General features: G+C 44.7%; 1 protein-coding gene across 1 annotated transcript in view; it reads left to right on the top strand.

The window, feature by feature from the left end:
• The window catches only part of otk (off-track), a 231667-nt gene extending 212443 nt beyond the window's left edge, over positions 1-19224 (top strand). Inside the window, exons 6-13 of the mRNA XM_065227030.1 lie at positions 5468-5697; positions 14933-15328; positions 15396-15539; positions 15603-16160; positions 16221-17050; positions 17113-17285; positions 17351-17687; positions 17746-19224. Of these exons, the coding sequence (XP_065083102.1) occupies positions 5468-5697; positions 14933-15328; positions 15396-15539; positions 15603-16160; positions 16221-17050; positions 17113-17285; positions 17351-17687; positions 17746-17922 (2845 nt within the window). The 3' untranslated portion in view covers positions 17923-19224. The remainder of the gene's footprint in view (positions 1-5467; positions 5698-14932; positions 15329-15395; positions 15540-15602; positions 16161-16220; positions 17051-17112; positions 17286-17350; positions 17688-17745) is intronic.
• Positions 19225-20413: the final 1189 nt, after the last annotated feature.

Here is a 20413-nt window from a genome sequence, read left to right as displayed (position 1 = left end):
GTTGGCAAACCGATTGGGACACTGGAAATCTTGGACGGTGGTTACATTCAATTATTCCTAATGTTTCTTCGAGAGCGTGGTTTAAAGGCTTGGGCTTAAGTCGTGACTTCATTCGCGTGATGAGTAGACTTATGTCCAACCACTACTCGCTAGATGCTCATCTCAATAGAATAAACCTCGTGGACAGCAACATCTGTCGGTGTGGAAACGGTTACGATGACATCGAACACGCAGTTTGGCAATGTACGGATAATGACGCCGCCAGAGAGCGACTTTTGAATACCCTCGAGGCCCAAGGAAGACAACCCTATGTTCCTATCAGAGACGTGTTGGCAACCCGTGATCTCTGCTATATGCAGTCCGTTTATGTTTTTCTTCAAATGTCTAGTATAAGAATTTAATTCCTTTTGTCTTTTGTCTCTCTTTATTAGTTTTTGTTTGTCTTGTCCCCCCGTCTCGATGAGTCTCATCGTCGCCCACTGGTCACCCACCATAGCCGGTCGAACTCCGGACGAAGCTAGAACAGCACTACCGTTCATACTGGCGACAACGCTCTGATGAGACAACGAAACCCTACCCCAAGCTCCTCCCCTGATCCTATCCTTCGAAAATGTACCCTTCTAACCTCGAGTAAGCCGCGAGTAATCGGCCCAACTCCTACTAGACATAGAATTAAGTGAATTTTGTTACACACAGTGAACAATGAATTATCGGCTCCGTAAAGCTAACGCGATTGAGCCTCCCAAATAAACGAACTAGATAAAAAAAAAAAAAGTTACTGATGTCTTATGATTATGCTCAATCAACTGTTCAGCAGGCAACATTGGTGTTTATGGAGCGTAGAATACAGGACAAAAATCATGGCTACTATGTCACACTTCAGAATATAGTGTTGCCCACAATACAGTTGCTTAATTTTGGTAATTTTGAAAACCCACCGAGACAAAGCGGTTGGTGCAACTCAGTGGGTAACGCGTTCTTCGGGGGAAAGCTGTACACTGAAAGTTTTCTTTTATTATTTCCCCCTTTGTGATTTTCAAACTTTTGAATTGGGTGTTGATAAAAGAAAAACTTAAGATTTGTTCCGGCCAAACGACTTAAATTTTTTTTTTAAGGGCTCGACTAGCTTGATGCTGGCGTTTTTACTTACTGAATAGGAGATCGTCGGTTTAAGACGTGTTGATCAGATTATCCATATTAAATCCTTCTCAAGCGTAGTTCTCGTTGTCGATGATGTTACCGCCGGGACCGAAATCTAGTAACAGCAAGTTGAACGGGAACTTGATCTTAATTGTTTTGTGATATAAGGAGCTCGGAGACCTAGTGGCGACCGATTTTGCTTACTGAGCAGAAGACCATTACCAAAACTAGTCCTGCTGTAATCCCAACCCTTTTATCCAAATGTTTTTTTGTTGGGGGGAGTTGAACCACTGCGTCCATTATTTAAACTTCTGTGGTACCGCTGTTTACTGTTCGTATCATGCAAGCTGACCACCATTTAATGAGTGGACAGCTAATTGCCTGGACACGTTCTTTCCCAGTCAGGTATGATATGGTTTATGAAACCAACTACCTTTCCAGGATTACCAAACCAAATTCCACTAGGTTGTAAGATAACACTACGAAGTAATTTAGATCTACGCCTGTGTAATGCACCGCAACTGCAGAGCAGATGTTCCGAGGTTTTACGTTCTATGCTACAGAAACGGCAGATATCGCTCTGAACCCGAACAATGTTCTTCAACACGGACAGTGCCCAGTTACTGGGCCATTGTATATACGAAGAGCCCGTTTATTGAGCTCCAAGAGCTTTTTGGTATGTGTTGCATTTGGAGTTATAAATCTTTTCGACTGGTCGACCATCCAGTTGGCCATTACCCTTTGTTCTTCCCAGCGTTTGAGTTCCATTTTTACCGTCCAGTTTGATATTCCACAGTAAACGGTGAATTGGAACCTATTTTTACGAGATCGTCTGCCCTTTCATTCCCTTCAATGCCACAGTGTCCAGGAACCCAATATAAGTTTACTGAGTTCTGTTTGCACAGCTGTCGCAACAAGAGAATACATTCCCAGACAATCTTTGATGTACATTTGTAAGCACGAAGCGCTTTCAGTGCTGCTTCACTGTCAAAAAAAAAAACAGATATTTGCACATCTATATTTTCTCCTTAGGCAAACACTTACACATTCAAATATGGCCACGATTTCCGCTTGAAACACTGTTAGACAATGTCACATCGCTACTGAAATATTTGTCCCAGGGCCAAAGATTCCTGCACCTGTATGTGTTCCAATTTTTGAGCCATCTGTGAAAAATATGATTGAGCCTTAACAAACGCTAGGACCACCGGCTTCCCAATCCGAATGCAACATTTCACATACGTTGAAGGGAGTGTCGTAATTGTCCTCTGCCCAAGTAACCATAGGCACGTTATTTCGCCTTTTTGGCTATATACAGCTGAACATCGGCTATACCAGAGTTTGTAAGTTCTGATGAGGCCCTCATATAGCCAAAAAGGCGAAATAAGGTGCCTATGGTTACTTGGGTGGTTTCATCCAGTCACAATTCATACTCATCACTGGTCCTCTTTGGAAGTATCGTAAAATACTTAGATGATCAACCAGGTCACCAGGCATGACTTTTTTAGACCTTTTGAGCCTTAGAGCACTTCTTTCCGCTTCTAGTTGAACGTATTTATGCAAGGGCAGTAGATTGAGAATTGCATCTAACACTTTTGATGGGGTGCTGCGCATCGCACCCGTTATAGCAATACATGCTAGACGTTGCAGTTTTGCCAGCTGGATCTGTGCTGTAGCCTCTTTCGTTTTTGGCCACCACACTAACGAAGCATAAGTTACTTTTGGACGGATTACTGATGTGTAAATCCACATTGTCATTGTTAGTTTCAAACCCCATTTTCTAACAAAAGTTTTGGAGCATAACCACAGGGCACTGGTTGCTTTGTTGATCACAGAATCAACCTGAGCATTCCAATTCAACGTGGCATCCAATATAACTCCTAGGTATTTGACCTGTTCACTAAGATGGATCTGTTCTACTCCAAGCTTGAACTCCTTTAGGTTGAACTTACTACTTTTGACGGATTAATGTTTAGGCCCTCCTTAATACACCAAAATTGGGTAAACTTTAGAGCCTGTTGCATTCTTTCTGAAATGATAGCGTCAAACTTTCCTCTAACTACGATGACTATATCATCCGCAAAGCCCACAACTTCGAAACCTTTCGCCTCTAGGCTTCTTAGAAGATCATCTACAACTAAAGACCACATTAGTGGTGAGAGGACTCCTCCTTGAGGACAGCCTTTCGTTGCCTTTACTGTTATAGATGAGCTTCCCAGCCCAGAAGTGACTTTTCTTTTTGCAAGCATAGTATGAATCCAGTTGACGATGTGCGTGTCGAAGTTCCTTTTCTTCATGGCGTCAACCATAGAAGAATAGGATGCGTTGTCAAAAGCTCCTTCAATATCCAAGAAAGAACAAAGTGCGATTTCTTTAACTCAAAGTGATGTTTCGATTTTAGTTACCGAAGTATGGAGGTCAGTAACTTTTGATTTTCCAGCTTGATACGCAAACTGAAAATTAGATATTGGATGCACATGTAAGTTGAATTGATGAAATCATTCAACACTTTTTCCATAGTCTTCAGTAAAATTGATGAGAGACTATGGGCCTAAATGCTTTTGGCTGCGTTTTATCACGCCTCCTGTTTTTCGGTATGAATATAACTCTTACCAATCTCCATTTTGATGGAATGTAGTTTAATCTTAAACTTGCCTTATAAATCTTAGTTAGAGACGGAATCAGCATTGCTTCACCGTTTTGAAGTAGTGCCGGGAATATGCCATCCACACCCGCAGATTTAAAAGGCTGAAAAGATCTCACAGCATTCTCCACTCTGGCAATTGTGAAAATTTCATCAGCTATATCTGGTATGGTGTTTTCTGTTCTCTGAGACACTGACGAGGTCTCTATAGAACACATTTCACCAACAGAATCAGAATTATCTGATTCCACACACAATACCGAACCTGGACAATGTGTTTCCATCATTAAATTTAAAGTTTCAGAGGGAGATTTGGTAAAACCTCCATCATGACATTTAAGATTACCAAGTTCAATCGTATGGTCTTTCGCAAGAGTTTTCCGTAATCTCGCGACTATAGGAGTATTGTTTATAATTTTACACATTTGAATCCAAGACCGCCTCTTAGATTTCCGTATTTCATTATTATATTCAGATAGGGTTTTCTTATATTGAGTCCAATCAGAAGTGATTTTCGCCTTATTGAACATCTTACGTGAAACTTTCCGAAGGCGTTCCAATTTCAAATTCCACCACGGCACATCCCTGTTAGAAGACGACCGTTTGATAAGACAGCTACTGTTGTAGGGATTTATAATTCTTTCGTTTATCATTTCAGAAAATGATTCTAATTGTTGATCCAACATCCCAGTGATCTCTCGTGGAAGTGTAGAGGTGATCTCGGCTTAAAGCGGATATTACGTCAATATATTCCTACCCATTCCTTTCTTGACCAGCATTCGCACGATGGTATTGTCTAGTTTTAGGTCACCAGTATTTACACATTGAGGATGATTGCTAATCCCAAGCAACGTCTATTGGTTCTCTGTGTAATTACACCAGATTTGACAATAACAGAGTTGCATCATTGGTCATTGATCATGCTCAGAAACCGATTTATTGTCACAAATATTGTTTTCTAAGCAACACATATTCAAAATATCGTACGCACAAAAAGTTTAAAATTTTTACCTAAAGTTGTTACTCTGTTGTTATGTAAATTTTCAAATGTCCAAGGTTTTCAAGATTCCAAAAGTTTGCATAAGAAGCTTGTTTTTTTTTTTTAATATAAATATTGACCAAGAACATTTTTGTTATTTATTTTTCTATAATAATTTTCGATTTTTCTCGAAATTACTAAATTAGGGGAAATGGGTCTACTGCCTATGGATCTAAGATTTTATCTAGAAACGCGTCATTGGGACGGTACAAATGGATATTTTTGGTCGCTATTGAAAATTTAGTCGATTGCTGAATTTATATATGGCCCCAAATTAGAGGCATTTAGACATCACATCCATTTCCCCTAACGTGTATATTTTTGCTAGAAAGACTTTATTTTTCCCTATAAGTTTGTCTCAGACGGCATCCCGATTAGAAGTGACTTTTGAAACAAAAAAGCAAAGACTCAAAATGGCCGATTTCCAGCAGAAATGTGAATGATTGTCCATAACAAACAATTTTGCACAGTTTCATGCAAATCGGAGAGGGTCGAGTCTGAGCGATTCATCATTTGGCGTGGAACTGCCTATGTAAAGAAAAAAAACCACCCATCCACCCACCCACTCACTCGATTCAGGACATTACCTACGTTATTCTCATACATATTTCTGTTTTTTTCCCTTTATTTCCTCTCTCCACCAGAAACAACGAGCGACTCTCGAAATCGGCGCATATCGATTTTCAGCGTCGGAAGCTGCACATAAAAAATGCAACAGCCAAGGATAATGGCGTCTACGGTTGTCTGGTGGTGGTGGTGCACCGGGATGGCGAGGTGGCGTCGTCGGTGGCAAGCGTCAAAAACTACCGGCTCAAGTTGAAGGGCACAGGTGCCACCGCTGCTGCCGCCGTCAATGGGAATGGCGATGCTAATGGTAAGTACCCCTGGGCCTCTTGACGATGAATATTCTTTATGGGTGATGGGGATTTGGAGTTGACTTTCCCGCAAGATGGTGAGAGATGTTGGAAGTGATGGAATTAACATTAATTCGAAGAGATAAATCAGACGGGGTCGAGGGTTCGTGCTCAGCCGTTGAAGTCCTTGGGAAAGGTGAAGAGGTTGTTGGTGGTGAGCTACCATGCGTTCCTTCAAGTTTAGCTTTTTGAAGGGAACGCATAGTTGCCTCAACACTATTTGGTTCGAATTGTGAGCACATGGATTCTACGTGTTTCACATGGTATCATTATACCAATAGCTTTGCACATCATAGTTGAGCATTCTACACTACCGTATGCGTGATAATGCTTGCACCATCGTACAAATAAGGTTCTCGTTTCACCTGTGCATACAACGCCTTGGTTTTCTTTGGATGTACATAACCTATAACTCATACCGTAGTAGGCTGTGTATAAAAGAAAATGATTTACTTAGTTTGACAGTTGCACCATGACGAAGTGGCAGCGTATTCGTGATTTGTCCCACGCGCAAATGTCGCAAAAAGACATTTCAATCGCCGTGGGAGTGTCCCGGTGGACCGTCAAAAGGGTTTTAGACCGAGAAAAGAAAGGGCAACTATCCGCGAAGGTGGCCACAGGTCAGCTCTGGTTCCGAGGGTTATCGCTGCTATCAAAAGAAAGATTAGGGTGAATCCAGTGCGTTCAATAAGGAAAATGGCAAAGGAACACGGGATCAATGACTTTACGGCACGGAAGATCGTAAAGGAAGATTGCGGGGCGAAGTCGAGGGCACGGAAAAAAACCCACATGATTACTAACCGCATCCGGGAGCTACGAGTCGAACGATGCAAGAAGCGAAAAAATCCGGTAATCCTGAACACCGACGAGAGCATGTTTACCGTCGATCCCGTATCAAATTCCAGAACCGACCGGTATATTAGTTCTCTTCCGGTAAAAGACGTGGCCGACGAGCACAAGAACGTTTATCTGACCAAGCATCCTGCTAGCGTTATGGTGTTTGGATTGGTGGCTTCCGATGGCAAAAAAATGGACCCGGCGTCGATTCCAGAAAGCGACAAGGTCAACACGGAGGTCTACATCGGGATTTTAAGTAAGTATGTTCTTCCGTGGGTCAAAGAACAGTACGGTCCGAAGCCAAATGTTGTATTTCAACAAGATGGGGCTCCGTGTCACACCTCAAACCGCACTTAGAAGTGGTTGCAGGAACATCTTCCGTTCTGGGCGAAGGGTATGTGGCCGCCATCCAGCCCCGATCTTAATCCGCTGGCTTACTCGATATGGCGCGTCATGAAGGCCAAGGCCTGTTCTAAACGCCACACGAGGACAGCAAGCCTCAGCCAAACAATGACCCGTACCTGGAGAGAAATTGATCCAGACTACATTATTAGAACCTGCCGTGCATACCGGAAGCGTGTGGAGGCCGTAATTGCAGCAAGTGGAAACTCGATCGATGATTAACATAGTTTAAGACTCTGAGAAACATCCCCCTTTGAATGAATAAAAAAAAACTCGAAAACGAAATTTTTGAGATTTTTTTTTAATTTTAACATTGCTTAATGGTGCAAACATTATCAAGCATACGGTATTCTACTTTATCGACTTCTACTTAACCGACTCTGAAAATGAATCGAGAAATATATATACAAAGCTGCAAGCTTAATCGGTCTGATTTGGGACTTGATCCTGGTCTGTTGGAGGTATGCTACTGCCGTTGTCTCCGTTCGATCTTACTGGGGCACAATTGTTCTCAAATACCTATGAGGTTGGTTTATAAGGATGAAGTCACAACTCATATTTTCGATGTTTACCTTGCAGAACAAGCAATTCACATCAGATTGAAATGCAAAACACTCAAACCTAGCTGTTTTGAACAGTAGTGTGATTCAATGTACAATACACTTGAATTTCAAAGTTTGAAACACTAGAAATCAGAATAGCTAGAAAAGTTATTAGCGTTTCCAATGAACATCATCTGCCTTGCTTTTGGGGAGGGCCTAACGCGCTTTGTGCGGTTTTTTTATAGGCATGGATATAACTTTTTTGTTTCATCATGAAATTTGCAGAAGTTTTCATAGTGAGTAGAAAAATGTTCGAAATTATAGTCTACTAAAAATTGAAACAGATTGGCCAAGTGGTTCCGGTTTTGGGATGGGATCAACTTCGTTGATGCAGAAGCATTATCTTGAATTGCTTGTCTGCAGGGAAAGCATTTCCGTCACCCCTTCAAGAAGAATGGAACACGTGTAGGAGAGGTGCTCGAGTTAATCCATAGTGATCTGTTCGGTCAAATAGAATGGTCCTTCATCCGTCGATGCTAGTCGCAAGATTTTCGTGTATTTCATTAAGTCAAAGAAGCTGCAGTGTTCCAAAGACTTCAAAGCGTTGGTGGAAAACCAGAACGGTAAACGGATCAAGCGTATGCGGTCGGACAATTGGCGTTGGTGGCACCGTCAAAAAATCGTCTCTTATAGCAAAGATTGACAGTTTCTTATGGGAATTGTCGGTGGAGTGAAAGGGTAGTATGAAGTCTGTCATGTTTCAAACACAGTCTGACGTTTGCTTACGGATTTTACCATTACACCGATTATGAAAGTGCAAATGATAACATCGAGACGGTTCGGATGGACTCACCTGCGCTTCCCTCGCAACAAGAAGAGCAAGCGGGATCGCCGAATCCCAGGTAAGTATCTAAACGTAACGAAATGACATACAGTGGACTTCCTGAAACGTTTGTTAAATCTCAGGTAGTTGTTGATCATCAACGAGCAATCGAGCCGCTATCGGTCAATGATGCAATGAAGTTCGACGATTGTCATGTATGGCGTGAGGCTATGGAAGCTGAGATACAGGCATTGAAAACCAACAAGACGTGGAAGCTGACCGAGCTTCCGGCAGGAAGAAAGGCTTTGAAGTGCAAGTGGATCTTCAAGTGGAAGCACAACCCTAACGGATCTGTGGAAAGACATAAGGCGATACTCGTAATCAAAGAGATTTCGCTAGTCAAGGGAGTCGAGTTCAACGAAACGTATTCGCCGGTAGTAAGATACGCAATTATTCGGTAACTGTTAGCATTGGCCCTTAAACAGGACATGCATATACACCAAGTTCCTTAAAGGGCAGCTAGTCGGTGAGGAAATTTACAAGTCTCGGTCGACGACTTTCTGCTTTTCCCTCGGATTAAAGTTTAATTGATGCCACGAAGAAGCAACTAATGTCGAACTTGCACATGAAGGACCTTGGGATGCGAAACACCAAAGGTAACAACACTGTAATAATAGATCAGCAGATGTACGCGGAGGAATTACTAGAGTAATTTATCATGACTGATTGCAACACTGTGTCAACAAACATGGACCCACATCAGTGTTTGACGAAATCAGTTGGACCAAAAACAGAGCAGCAAAAGTAGCTGATGGGATAGATACCATTTCGGGAACTTGTAGGAGGATTTCAGTTTTAGATCGGTTTATCTATCTATCCTTCAGAACATTCCAGGCAACAATGCATACAATCAGGCGTGAAGGAACGTACCGCTGTAAAAAGATACTATTTTGCAGATTAGAACGCAACCAATCCTGCCAAATATCCAAATGCACAAAAATTTAGGGTAACTACCTTTAGTTTGAACTCACTATCCCATTCTTCGTGTATCATCTTAAACAAGGAAGATGGCAAATTGATTGATTGATTTATTTTTATTAAGGATGCTTTCAGCCTGCGGCTGGTTCGCCTCCAACAGGGAAGATGCCAAAGCTAACTTCAAGTTATATGGAATAACTTATATTTGTGTGCATTTAAATATTTGGCAGGATTTTTTGCGCTCTAATCTGCAAAATAGTGTCTTTTGACGTAGACTACGTCTTACGGGAAGGTACTGGGGGTAAATCGAAAATCTAAAATTGCGACCATCACGAAAAGGTGTAAGGTTTTGAACGCTTATAACTTTGTCATTTATAAATGAAATTAAAATCCAAATACACCAATCGATAGGAAATAACTCTCGTTAACTGTTACAATAAACGCTCTTTCAATTTTTCAAAAAAAAACTGTTTTTTAAAATTTACAAATAAAAAGTGATAATATTATCACTGTTTTCATGAAATAAACGTTCTCCCCAAACCCAGTCGCAATAATCGAGTACCATTTGGTTGCACATCGTGCTGCTTGAATCTGAAAAGTTATAAAACAGCGCTACTAATGTGCCTCAAATCATTTTTGCTTCGGACGGCGGGTAAACAGGTAGCAGCAGCTGCAGCAGTAGGAAGGCGGTTCCTGTCAAGCGCGCAGCGTTCAAATTTTTTACCTCGAACTTTGCGCGTCGTTCCCGTCGAGATCACTGGCTGCTGGTAGCGGCGTCGCCTCCATGGTGCAAGCGCTCCTTGCCTGAATGATAACTACAAATTTATATTACTTTTTCGAAAAGACATATCAGCTTTTGTAAACAACGCATTTTATCGTCGGTTTGGCATAACTGATAGCTCGCCCCACATACTAACATCACTATATCAGGTAGGGGTAAAAGCAACTGCAAGAAACGAGGGCATTTTGCAGCAAAATGTCCACAGAAGCAAAATCCTCCTAGAACGTTTGGTAAAGCTTTGTGTAGCGTTTTTGCGATAGGCGATGTAAACGCCTCAGAGTGGTACTTCGATTCTGTTGCCACATGTCACTTGTCCCGAAGAGGCAACGATTTTGTGAAGCAGCAAGAATTGTCGCGTTCTGTGGGAACGGCAAACAACGGCAGCATGAAGTCGGTCGCGAAGGGACTGGTCAATCTCGAGCTGTGTGAAGGCCCAATCGAAGTTCAAGAAGTGCTGCAAATTCCGGAAATAACAACTAATCAATCAGCAAGATTTGTCGAAACGGATTAACGGTAGTCTTCAATGCGGAGAAATATGAAGTACTCGAAGGTGATGGCAACGTGATTGCATCTGGTACACAGGTAGGCGGACTGTACATGCTCAATCGGAGGAACGAGGGATCGTTACTTACAACGAGCACAAGCATCTGGAACAGACGACTGGGACACCTCAACCATCAAAGCTTACGAAAGCTGACAACGATGGCAAACGGGATCGATATGGCGAAGGAAACAGTCCCCGAATGCATTGCTTGTATCGAGGGTAAGCATGCACGTAATCCATTTCCTTCCAGTGTGTCACGAGCCGAAGGACTGCTGGATTTAGTCCACTCCGACCTGGTTGGTCCTATCGATGTCCCTTCACTAGGTGGAAGTCGTTTCATCATGAAGTTCATCGACGATGCGAGTCGATGAATGTTCTGGACAGGAAAAATGAAGTATTCGAAGCATACATGAAGTTCAAGTCCATGGCCGAAAGGCAGACCGGGCGGAAGCTGAAAGTTCTGAGGACGGACAATGGGACCGAATACGTCAATGTATCGTTCAGAAGCAGCATGGAGAAGGATGGAGTGCGTCACCAAAAGACTTGTCCATACACACCTCAGCAATACGGTGTAGCGGAACGGATGAACCGGACGCTCATCGAGAAGGCCAGAAGCATGCTGAACGATTCACGTCTCCCGAAGGAATTTTGGGCCGAGGCGGTTTCAACGGCAGCGTACCTCGTAAACAAGAGTCCAACGAAGTCCCTTGAGATGACACCGGAGGAAGCATAGCTTCTGAGACATTTGCGAATTTTCGGATCGTTAGTACTGGTCCACGTACCGAAACAAAAGAGGAAGAAGCTCGACACAAAATCCCAAAAAGCAGTTTTCGTTGGATACGCCGCCGATGTCAAGGGATATCGGGTATATGATCCCGTCAAGCGTGACATCCAAATCAGCCGTAACGTGATTGTGATTCAAGAAGGCCAACCGCAGGATTTGCTCGAGCTCGTCGAGAATGTGCAACAGGTACAGTTCATGGAGCTGTATACGATCGAACAACCAAGTATGGGTAGCAACAACATCATCAAAGCAACAGATAATACGGATAATACATCGGGAAGCGACTCAAGCGATGCTGAATACGAAGATGCCGCCAGTGAGGATGCCGACAACGAGCCTGCGCTCCCACTGCAATCTGATAGACCAGCTGAAGAGCAAGGGTTTAGGCACAGTGGTCGGGAGCGCCAATTTCCAGGCAAGTATTCCGATTATGTTACTTATAGTTCGTTTACTGGTAAAGTTGTATCACCCCAGCCCTCACCGATACAATCTGAGATGCCGTCTGATGACCCCAATGGACCGGACCGCGAACAGTGGATCGCGGCCGTGCATGAAGAAATCGCAGCTTTGGAAGAAAACGAGACGTGGGAGTTGACGAACCTTCCAAGCGATCGTAAGCCTATTCGGAACAAGTGGATCTTCAAAACAAAGCGAGGAGCAACTGGTGAAGTCGAGCGGTACAAGGCTCGTCTGGTCGTGAAAGGGTGCTCGCTGCGAGCCGCTGCGGCCAGGTATCGATTTTGACGAAGTGTATTCCCCGGTGGTACGGTATTCCACCATCCGATACCTTCTGGCGCTGGCAGTGAAGCACGACTTGGATGTGGAGCAGATGGATGCTGTCACCGCGTTCCTTCAAGGGAAGCTAACGGATGAAGTCATCTATATGAACCTACCGGAAGGGTTTGCCGGTAATTCGAAGGAAGTCTGTCTTTTACGAAAAGCAATATATGGCCTCAAACAATCCAGCCGTGTGTGGAACAACCAGCTAGATGAAGCGCTGAAGGAGTTTGGACCGGAGCGGTCCAAAGTTGATCCATGCCTGTACTTTCGGATCGACGGTAAAAAAAATGATTTTCGTCACCAGCTATGTCGACGATTTCTTAATCTTCACGAACGATGCCAAGCTAAAGCGGAAGTTGAAGATGTTCCTTCACAATCGCTTCAAAATGAAGGATCTTGGCGAAGCGACTTTCTGTCTGGGATTAAAGATCACACGAGATAGGAAGAACGGAAAGCTGTGGGTAGATTAGGAGCACTACATCGACAGCATTTTGCGACGATTCAATCTGGCGAACTGTAATCCAGTTTCCACACCAGCGGAGGCTAGTGTCAAACTGGATAAGTCTATGGCACCGACGACGCAAAAAGAGATCATCGAAATGAAGCAGGTTCCTTACCAGGAGGCAGTTGGCTGTCTCACTTATCTGGCGCAGGCGACGCGGCCAGACATCAGTTTTGCGGTCAACCAAGTTAGCCAATTTAACAGCAATCCCGGACGTAGCCATTGGAATGCTGTCAAACGCATCATCCGGTACCTGCGAGGTACTAGTTCAGTTCGGCTGACATACTCAAAGGAGCACTGCGAGGATTTGGTTGGCTACACAGATGCCGATTGGGGAGGAGATCCGGATTCCAGGAAATCTACAACCGATTATGTTTTCACGTTCATGGGAGGAGCGGTGTCTTGGAATGTTAAGCGACAACCAACAGTGGCGCTATCCACATGCGAAGCGGAATACATCGCGCTTTCCCGCACTACCCAGGAAGCATTATGGTGGCACCATTTCCAGTCACAGATTTTTGGTATGCAAGGGATTTCGATCCGGTGTGACAATCAATCAGCCATCTGTATCGCACGTAATCAAGGCTACAATCCCAGAACCAAACATCTAGACATCAGGTATCATTTCGTCAAAGATGTGCTAGAAAGAGGAGTCGTCAAGCTGGGATATGTTAGCACGAAGCAGCAGTCAGCGGACGGTTTCACCAAACCGCTAATGACTCAGCAGCTGCAAGAATTCAAGATATTATTAGGATTCGTAGCTTAGGAAGGAGTGTTAGAAGAGATCGAAGTAACCTACGATGTCCTATACTATGTACATATTCCCTTATATACTACTGTACCTTAGCAACCTACGTAGCAACAGTAGTTGTTGAATCGAAATAAATTGTCATTAGCCACTCGGACCGAGCGGTCTTATTTCTTTTACTCTGCGAAAAATTTTAAATCAATATCTAGACAAATGTACGAGAATTTCACTACACAGCTTAACGTAGTCTACTTGAACCAAGCGGTCGTGTTTTGTACACAACCCCACCAATTTTTTACAGCGGTACATTCCTTCACGCCTGAATGTATACTTTGTTGCCTGGAACGCCCTGAAGGGTGGTATGGCGCGGCTAAAAGGATCCTGCGATATCTAAAAGGGACCAAATCAATGAAGTTGACCTTCCAGATTGGCAGATTGAACCGGCATTCGAGGGATTCCGCGACTCAGATTGAGGCAACCACCCTGATACTGAGGTTCTGGCAAGTGCAACGCAAGAAGCTGTTTGGTGGCGTGGTTTCCTTGGAGAAATGTTCAACGCAAATGTCCCGGTTCCAATCTTCTGTGACAATCGAAGAACGATTTGTTTGCCGGAGAAAGAAATTGGTTATTTGCCTCAGAGTAAAAATATTGACCTCAGACACCACTTCGTACGGGAGCAGTTGGAGAAGAAGGCGATCTCGTTACACCATGTGAAATCCGAACTTCAGAAGGCAGATGTTCTTAAATCCATTCCGGTGGGACGTTTTTCTGAAGCTGTAAAGAACTTGGGAGTTCTACAAATTCATGGTTAAGGAGGAGATGTTGATAGTAAGTCTTGAATCTGTACGAAATAAATATTCATTCTGTCTGTATTACTAGTCATACCAAGACACGTGTTTTACTATCGTAGAAACCTTTAGTTTCCTCTGTGCTCCCGTCATCATCAACATAACATTCTAAAGGAGACACGCGGAAGATGTGGTCATGTGCAGATGCGGATTATCCCTGTCAGACCTTTATTAGAAAAAAAATCGCAGCTTTAAGCATTAATCATACTAGGCGGCTCTTGTGCAGGCATGTCAGCCATATTTTTCATTCAACCCTAATTGTTTCATTAAGCACTTTACTCGAAAACATGACTTGGTCATAAGTGTCAAAGAACAAGCCATTTTAGCGGAATAAATCGATTCAATTCACATACAACGGCAATATGTTGCAAAAAGTAACGATTTTTTGCTATTCCAAAACCATAAATTACAACGTTTGCACCACGCTGCAACACTCCACACATCACCACAGACTGCATCAAAGGCCAAACACAGTCGGGTTCTCTGCACTATCAGAGCAATTCTATCAGCAGACTGCGCCTTCCCCAACATGCCTATAGACCTAAAACAAGGGAAATCCTCCCTTTGAAATAACCCATTCATTCATGTTTTGTTTTCCCATTTTCCGAATTTTCCCAACACCACAGACAACAGCGCCAAAATCGACTGCACCAAAAGCCGAAACTCGCTGCTGTGCCGTGGAAAGCGAGGTGATAAGCTTATGGCAGCTGCCCTCACCGCTGCATCGCCCGCTCCGCTGCTGTCCACTGCTGCGGGTACGACGATAGCATCTTCATCGCCGCCATCGTCGGACGGCATGGTCCCGGTGCAAATCGTCGACCATCCGGTCAATGCGGTGGTTAATGAGAGCGCGTCGGCTATTTTTAATTGTGGCTTCCAGTCGCTTTCGAACGAGACGGCCGCAGCGGCATTCACCCTGAAGTGGCGCAAGGACGGCAAGGTGATCCGGAAGTGGGACAACGGGCTAGCGGAGCTGGATGGCGATAACGGGGCTACCGAGAGCTCCATGTTTCGGGACGATGGTAAGCATGTTTGAATGGATTTAGGAGTTGGAGGATTAGATTTTCATTTCGCTTTTCGCTTTTGCAGCTCGGATTCACGTGGACCGGAACAATGGTTCGTTGGTTTTCAATTCGGTTATTGCCAGCGACGAAGGCAGCTACGATTGTCAAGTGACCAACAATGGGAGCGAGTTTCTCGTAACGTCCAATGCTGCCGAGCTGCAGATCATATGTGAGTAATTTTCGGTTTTCATTGAATGACCGGCGCTAATTGAATTGTGAATTGAATTTGCAGCTAATCTGCGTTTCACTCCGAAACCACCGACATCGAAGAACCTGGAGCTGGGATCCGTCGCCAAAATCCACTGCAAGGCTCAGGGAACGCCGACTCCGTCGGTTCATTGGGTCACGGAGGGTGGCAGAGCAGATCTGCCGGATTCGGTCGAGGACGTCAATGGGACACTGATCTTCCGTACGGTGTCCACGGATCATCGTGGAAGCTACACGTGCGTCGCTTCCAACAGTCAGGGTGATATTAGTGCTTCCGTGCAGGTCAATGTGGTTGTGGCTCCAAAGTTTGAAATCGCCCCTGAGGGATCCATTCAGGTAACCGAGATGGGAACGGTATTCATACATTGCGTAGCGACCGGCGATCCGAAACCGACGGTTCAGTGGGACAAGGATTTGCAGTACCTGCACAGTTCGAACCAGACGGAGGAAGAGAGATTCCGGATTCTGGACAACGGGACGCTGGTGCTAACGGAGGTGAACTTGGACGATGATGGGAAGTACGGGTGCACGATTGGGAACAGTGCCGGGCTGAAGCGGGAGGAGGTTCATCTGGTTGTGAAGCGTGAGTAGAGTTGATAATTTTTGTTCGTAGGTTCTGACAGCAGCATGAATTCATTTGCAGCTGCCGACAGCATGCCTCTGCCGGAGGAATCGTCCGAGGATGGGTTCCTGATAACGCGAGCCGTTCTGATCACAATGTCCGTCGCGTTCGCCTACATCATCCTGGTGGTTGGTCTGATGCTATGGTGTCGCCATCGTCGGGCTGCCCGCAAAGCTCGACTCAACACGAGCTTTAAGGAAAATGGCGATGTGGATCTGAAGAACTGCGAAATCGAACCCTGTCTGCCGGAGAAGTCCTCCCAAGATGGCGCTGCCTCCAAGTCGAAGACGTCCTCCAAGTCCAAGCCGGCCCATCAGAAAACGGGTTCCAACGCCGCCGCCGCTGCCACCGCCGACGGGCAGGAGAAGAGCGACGATACGGTGAATTCGAACAAATCTAAAAAGTCGAGCGGTTCCGGCTCGTATCTGGAGCAGCTGTCCGTTCCGCGATCCAGCGTGATCGACATGCTGCAGATTGGAAAGTGTGACTTTGGGGATGTGTTCATTGGAAAGATTAAGGAGAACGACTGCAAGACGGTAAAGGAGGAAGTGGTAAGGGATCCAATCACTGGCGACGAGGTGACTCTCGCTACCAAGTCTGACGTCACGAACGAGGATGAGAAGATAAAGAAGAAGCCGTCCAATCAGGAGCTGAACGAGATCAAACCGGAGAACGACTACAAACTGGTGATGGTGAAGGCGCTGACCAAGGTGAAGGATGAGCACTGCTGTTCGGAATTCCGACGGCAGCTGGATCTCTTCCGGACGGTTTCGCACAAGAACGTGGTGAAGCTGTTCGGACTGTGCCGGGATAAGGATCCGCATTATATGCTTTTGGAGTACACCGATTGGGTAAGCAACTGTTGCTTAAGTCTTTCAGGACTTTTAACCAACAATCTTCGTCCATGTTTTAGGGTGATCTGAAGCAATTCCTGCTGGCCACCTCGCCCAGCGTCCCACCGAACGGAAGCGTAGAGTCCAAGAGCTCACCCAAACCACCGCCGTTGAATGTGCCACAAATTCTCGCCCTAGCCCACCAGATTGGACGCGGTATGGATGCAATCTACAAAGCTCGAATTATTCACAAGTAAGTGCTGAACAATTATATACCCTCAAAAACGTACTTCAACCGAAATTTCGTTCTCCCCGCAGGGACCTAGCCACCCGCAACTGCATCATCAGCAGTGACTTTTCGGCCAAGATCTCCCTGCCCGGCTTGAGCCGGGACAAGTACAACAAGGAGTACTTCAAGTTCAAGAACCAACTGATGCCGGTCCGGTGGATGGCCCCGGAGTGCCTCCAGGACGACGATTTCTCCATCAAAAGCGACACCTTCTCGTTCGGGGTGCTGATGTGGGAACTGTTCACCCAGGCCACGGAGATACCCTTCAAGGATCTCACCGACGAGGAGTACGTCACGCAAGGGCAAGCCGGCAAGCTGGAGTGGAAAGTGGCGGAAAAGACGCCGGAGAGTCTGCACAAAATTCTGGTGAGTTGAGCTTCGAATGTGCAACAAGGTTAGGATTAAAATTTCTGTCGTATTACAGGCGACATGTTGGTCAGTGAACCCGAAGGAACGACCTTCCTTCAGCCAACTGGTCGTTGCGGTTGGCAACTGCCTGCAAAGCGAATACCCAAAGGAACCACCGACTGAACCGGGTGCGACGGTGGCGGCGGCGGCGGCGGCGGCGACCGCGGCAACTACGACAACGACAGCGGATTAGGACGAGTAAGTAAATGCGAGGCTGCCATTTTTTCGCCACCGCTCGTGATTGAAGAGGAAACTTTACACAACGACATTTTTTCTTATTGATGGAAAGTTTTTCGATTATTATTGCTACCAGTGGCGTATTATTATTAGCTGTATTATATTAGTATTTATTGTCAAACAAACAAGTAGATCTTGTATACTCAAGCGAATATTTTACATCCTCCGGATGTAGAAGGATGTAAAGCGGTTTTGGATTCTCTTTTTATCTGATCGGAAAAGTTTGATAAGTTTAGGAAAAGTTTAAGATAGACTCGTGCAACCAACTGCCGTACAACACTGGACAGACGGACGCATTTGAAACGAAGAAGTCTGTCGACTGCTAAATGCATTTAATGAAAAGAAGACTTGATAATATTATTGATAGTGAATAAGTGACTCGAATGCTGGAAAATTATCACCGACGTACTGTATTGATACTGTAATTGCTATTAATTGTACTTGTAAGTAGTATCCATCAGCATCCATTCGAACGGATATTTATGCATCTTATTATGGAACGAGAAGGTAGACCAGAGGTAGATTATACAATTTGAGCTGTCATTGAGAGCGGCAATTGCGCTGATTATTGGATGGTTTCAGTTTGGAATGAATTCGTGGTTCTCAGGTCAACAACGGCGAAATGTTGGAAATTCTCAGTACAGTATTAGTGGGATTTTTGTATCCTCTTGAAATTCGTCCAGAAATTCACATGATAATCCGACTGGACAATTCTAGCTGGGCAATTTACAAATCAAAGACATTACCTGTGTCGTCATAGTTACGTTGTCTAAAATCACAACAAAAAGAAAAAGTACAGGGAATCGATTGCGGATGCACGGTAAATGAATCTGAGTCATATTTGAGTATCGTTCACTTAAATTCACAAAAACGTAGGTCAGTCATTGAATGAGTAAAATTTGTCGAGCTTCTCCAGGAAAATCAACGAAAATTTCACTCAGTCTAGGAGTATAATAATGGACTAAGCGGAACCTCTCTAAATTGTCCTCATATTCGAGAAGATTTTCCTGGAAAAGCTCGGAAAAATTTACTCACTCTATAAAATACGTCGCCGCACGAAGCTGACTATATACAAGACGCTGATTAGACCGGTGGTCCTCTACGGTCACGAAAACTGGGCTATGCTCGTGGAGAATCGACCCGCCCTTGGTGTTTTTGAACGGAAGGTGTTGCGTACCATCTACGGTGGAGAGCAGATGGATGACGGAACGTGGAGGAGGCGAATGAACCACGAATTGCGCTAGCTGCGCTGGGAGAATCATCCATCGTCCACACTGGAAAAATTGGGCAACTACGGTGGGTTTGGCACGTCGTAAGAATGCCGGGCGACGACACAGTGATAATGGTTCTCGAAAGCGACCCAGCAGGAACAAGAAGAAGAGGCACGCAGCGGGAAAGGTGGATCGACCAAGTAGAAGACGACCTGCGGACCGTTCGCAGACTACGAGGCGACGTGTGGCCATGGATTAAGTAGAGTGGAGACCAAGGATGGAAATGGTCATTCACTCACATTACTCTTGGTAACTCAGTTCATTGTTTTGGCAACTACTTTCCGTTCGCTCACAAACTGAGGAAATCTCTCCAAATGAACTAACCTTATAGAAAGTACGTAGTGGCCCCTTGTGTCACCAGACTAACTTTGCATTTTATCAGTTCATCAGTGACATTCCTCATCCTTTTGAAGAACCAACGGCATCAAGATCTTAGGTATCATGGCTGTCTTCCATTTCTTCTTTAGGTAAGAGATTTTTGAAAGTTCCTAGACTTAAACTCTTCTTCAAGAATTCTCTCGCCAACGTAAATCTCTGTCACTCTGAACGGTGGCTTTTCCTTCGTGGAACGGATCGAACGGAAAGCCATGGAATTAATTCACCCTCCACTTCATGTCAAGTTTGTGCCACGTGTCCTTTGGAACATGAACATATGCTTACGACCCATAGATCCTGAGATGTACATTCGATGGTTTCCTACCGAAGCACTACTCATACGGAGCATAGATCGCAGATAGTTATCAACTTTAAGAATATTTGGGTATCTACCAAGCTGATTTATGAATGATGCAGATTTTTTCCTCAGCTTCCAATTTTCTCTAGAGTGGCTAGACGAAGTAATCATTCATCAATGCAATGTAGAAATGATTATACTCTGGTGTTGCTACTTTCATCAGACCTCCCGGGACCAGGCTGGACGTTACAGTACCCATCGGCTGCACTTCACAAGAACCCATTTTCAACCCGTGTGCCACTCACGCACTACCTTCAGCAGCGCTGGCAGATCTCTGTGTCCGTATCTACGTCGCCAGAAATTTCGCCTTGCAAGTGTTTTGGGTCTACTAAGAACTCCCGTTCAGATAATTGTTTCAGATTATATAGACCATCATTCCGTTTATCCAATAACGCAGCTTCTTCTCTTGTTAGCACCGATGCGCTGTGAAGCTTCTCAACTAA

The sequence above is a fragment of the Ochlerotatus camptorhynchus genome, unplaced genomic scaffold, assembly GCF_037179485.1.
Source record: "Ochlerotatus camptorhynchus isolate MF236.1 unplaced genomic scaffold, CSIRO-AGI_Acam_v1.1 ptg000022l, whole genome shotgun sequence".
In the NCBI taxonomy this organism is placed as follows: Eukaryota; Metazoa; Arthropoda; class Insecta; order Diptera; family Culicidae; genus Ochlerotatus; species Ochlerotatus camptorhynchus.
This window is presented reverse-complemented; position numbering and strand designations above follow the sequence as displayed.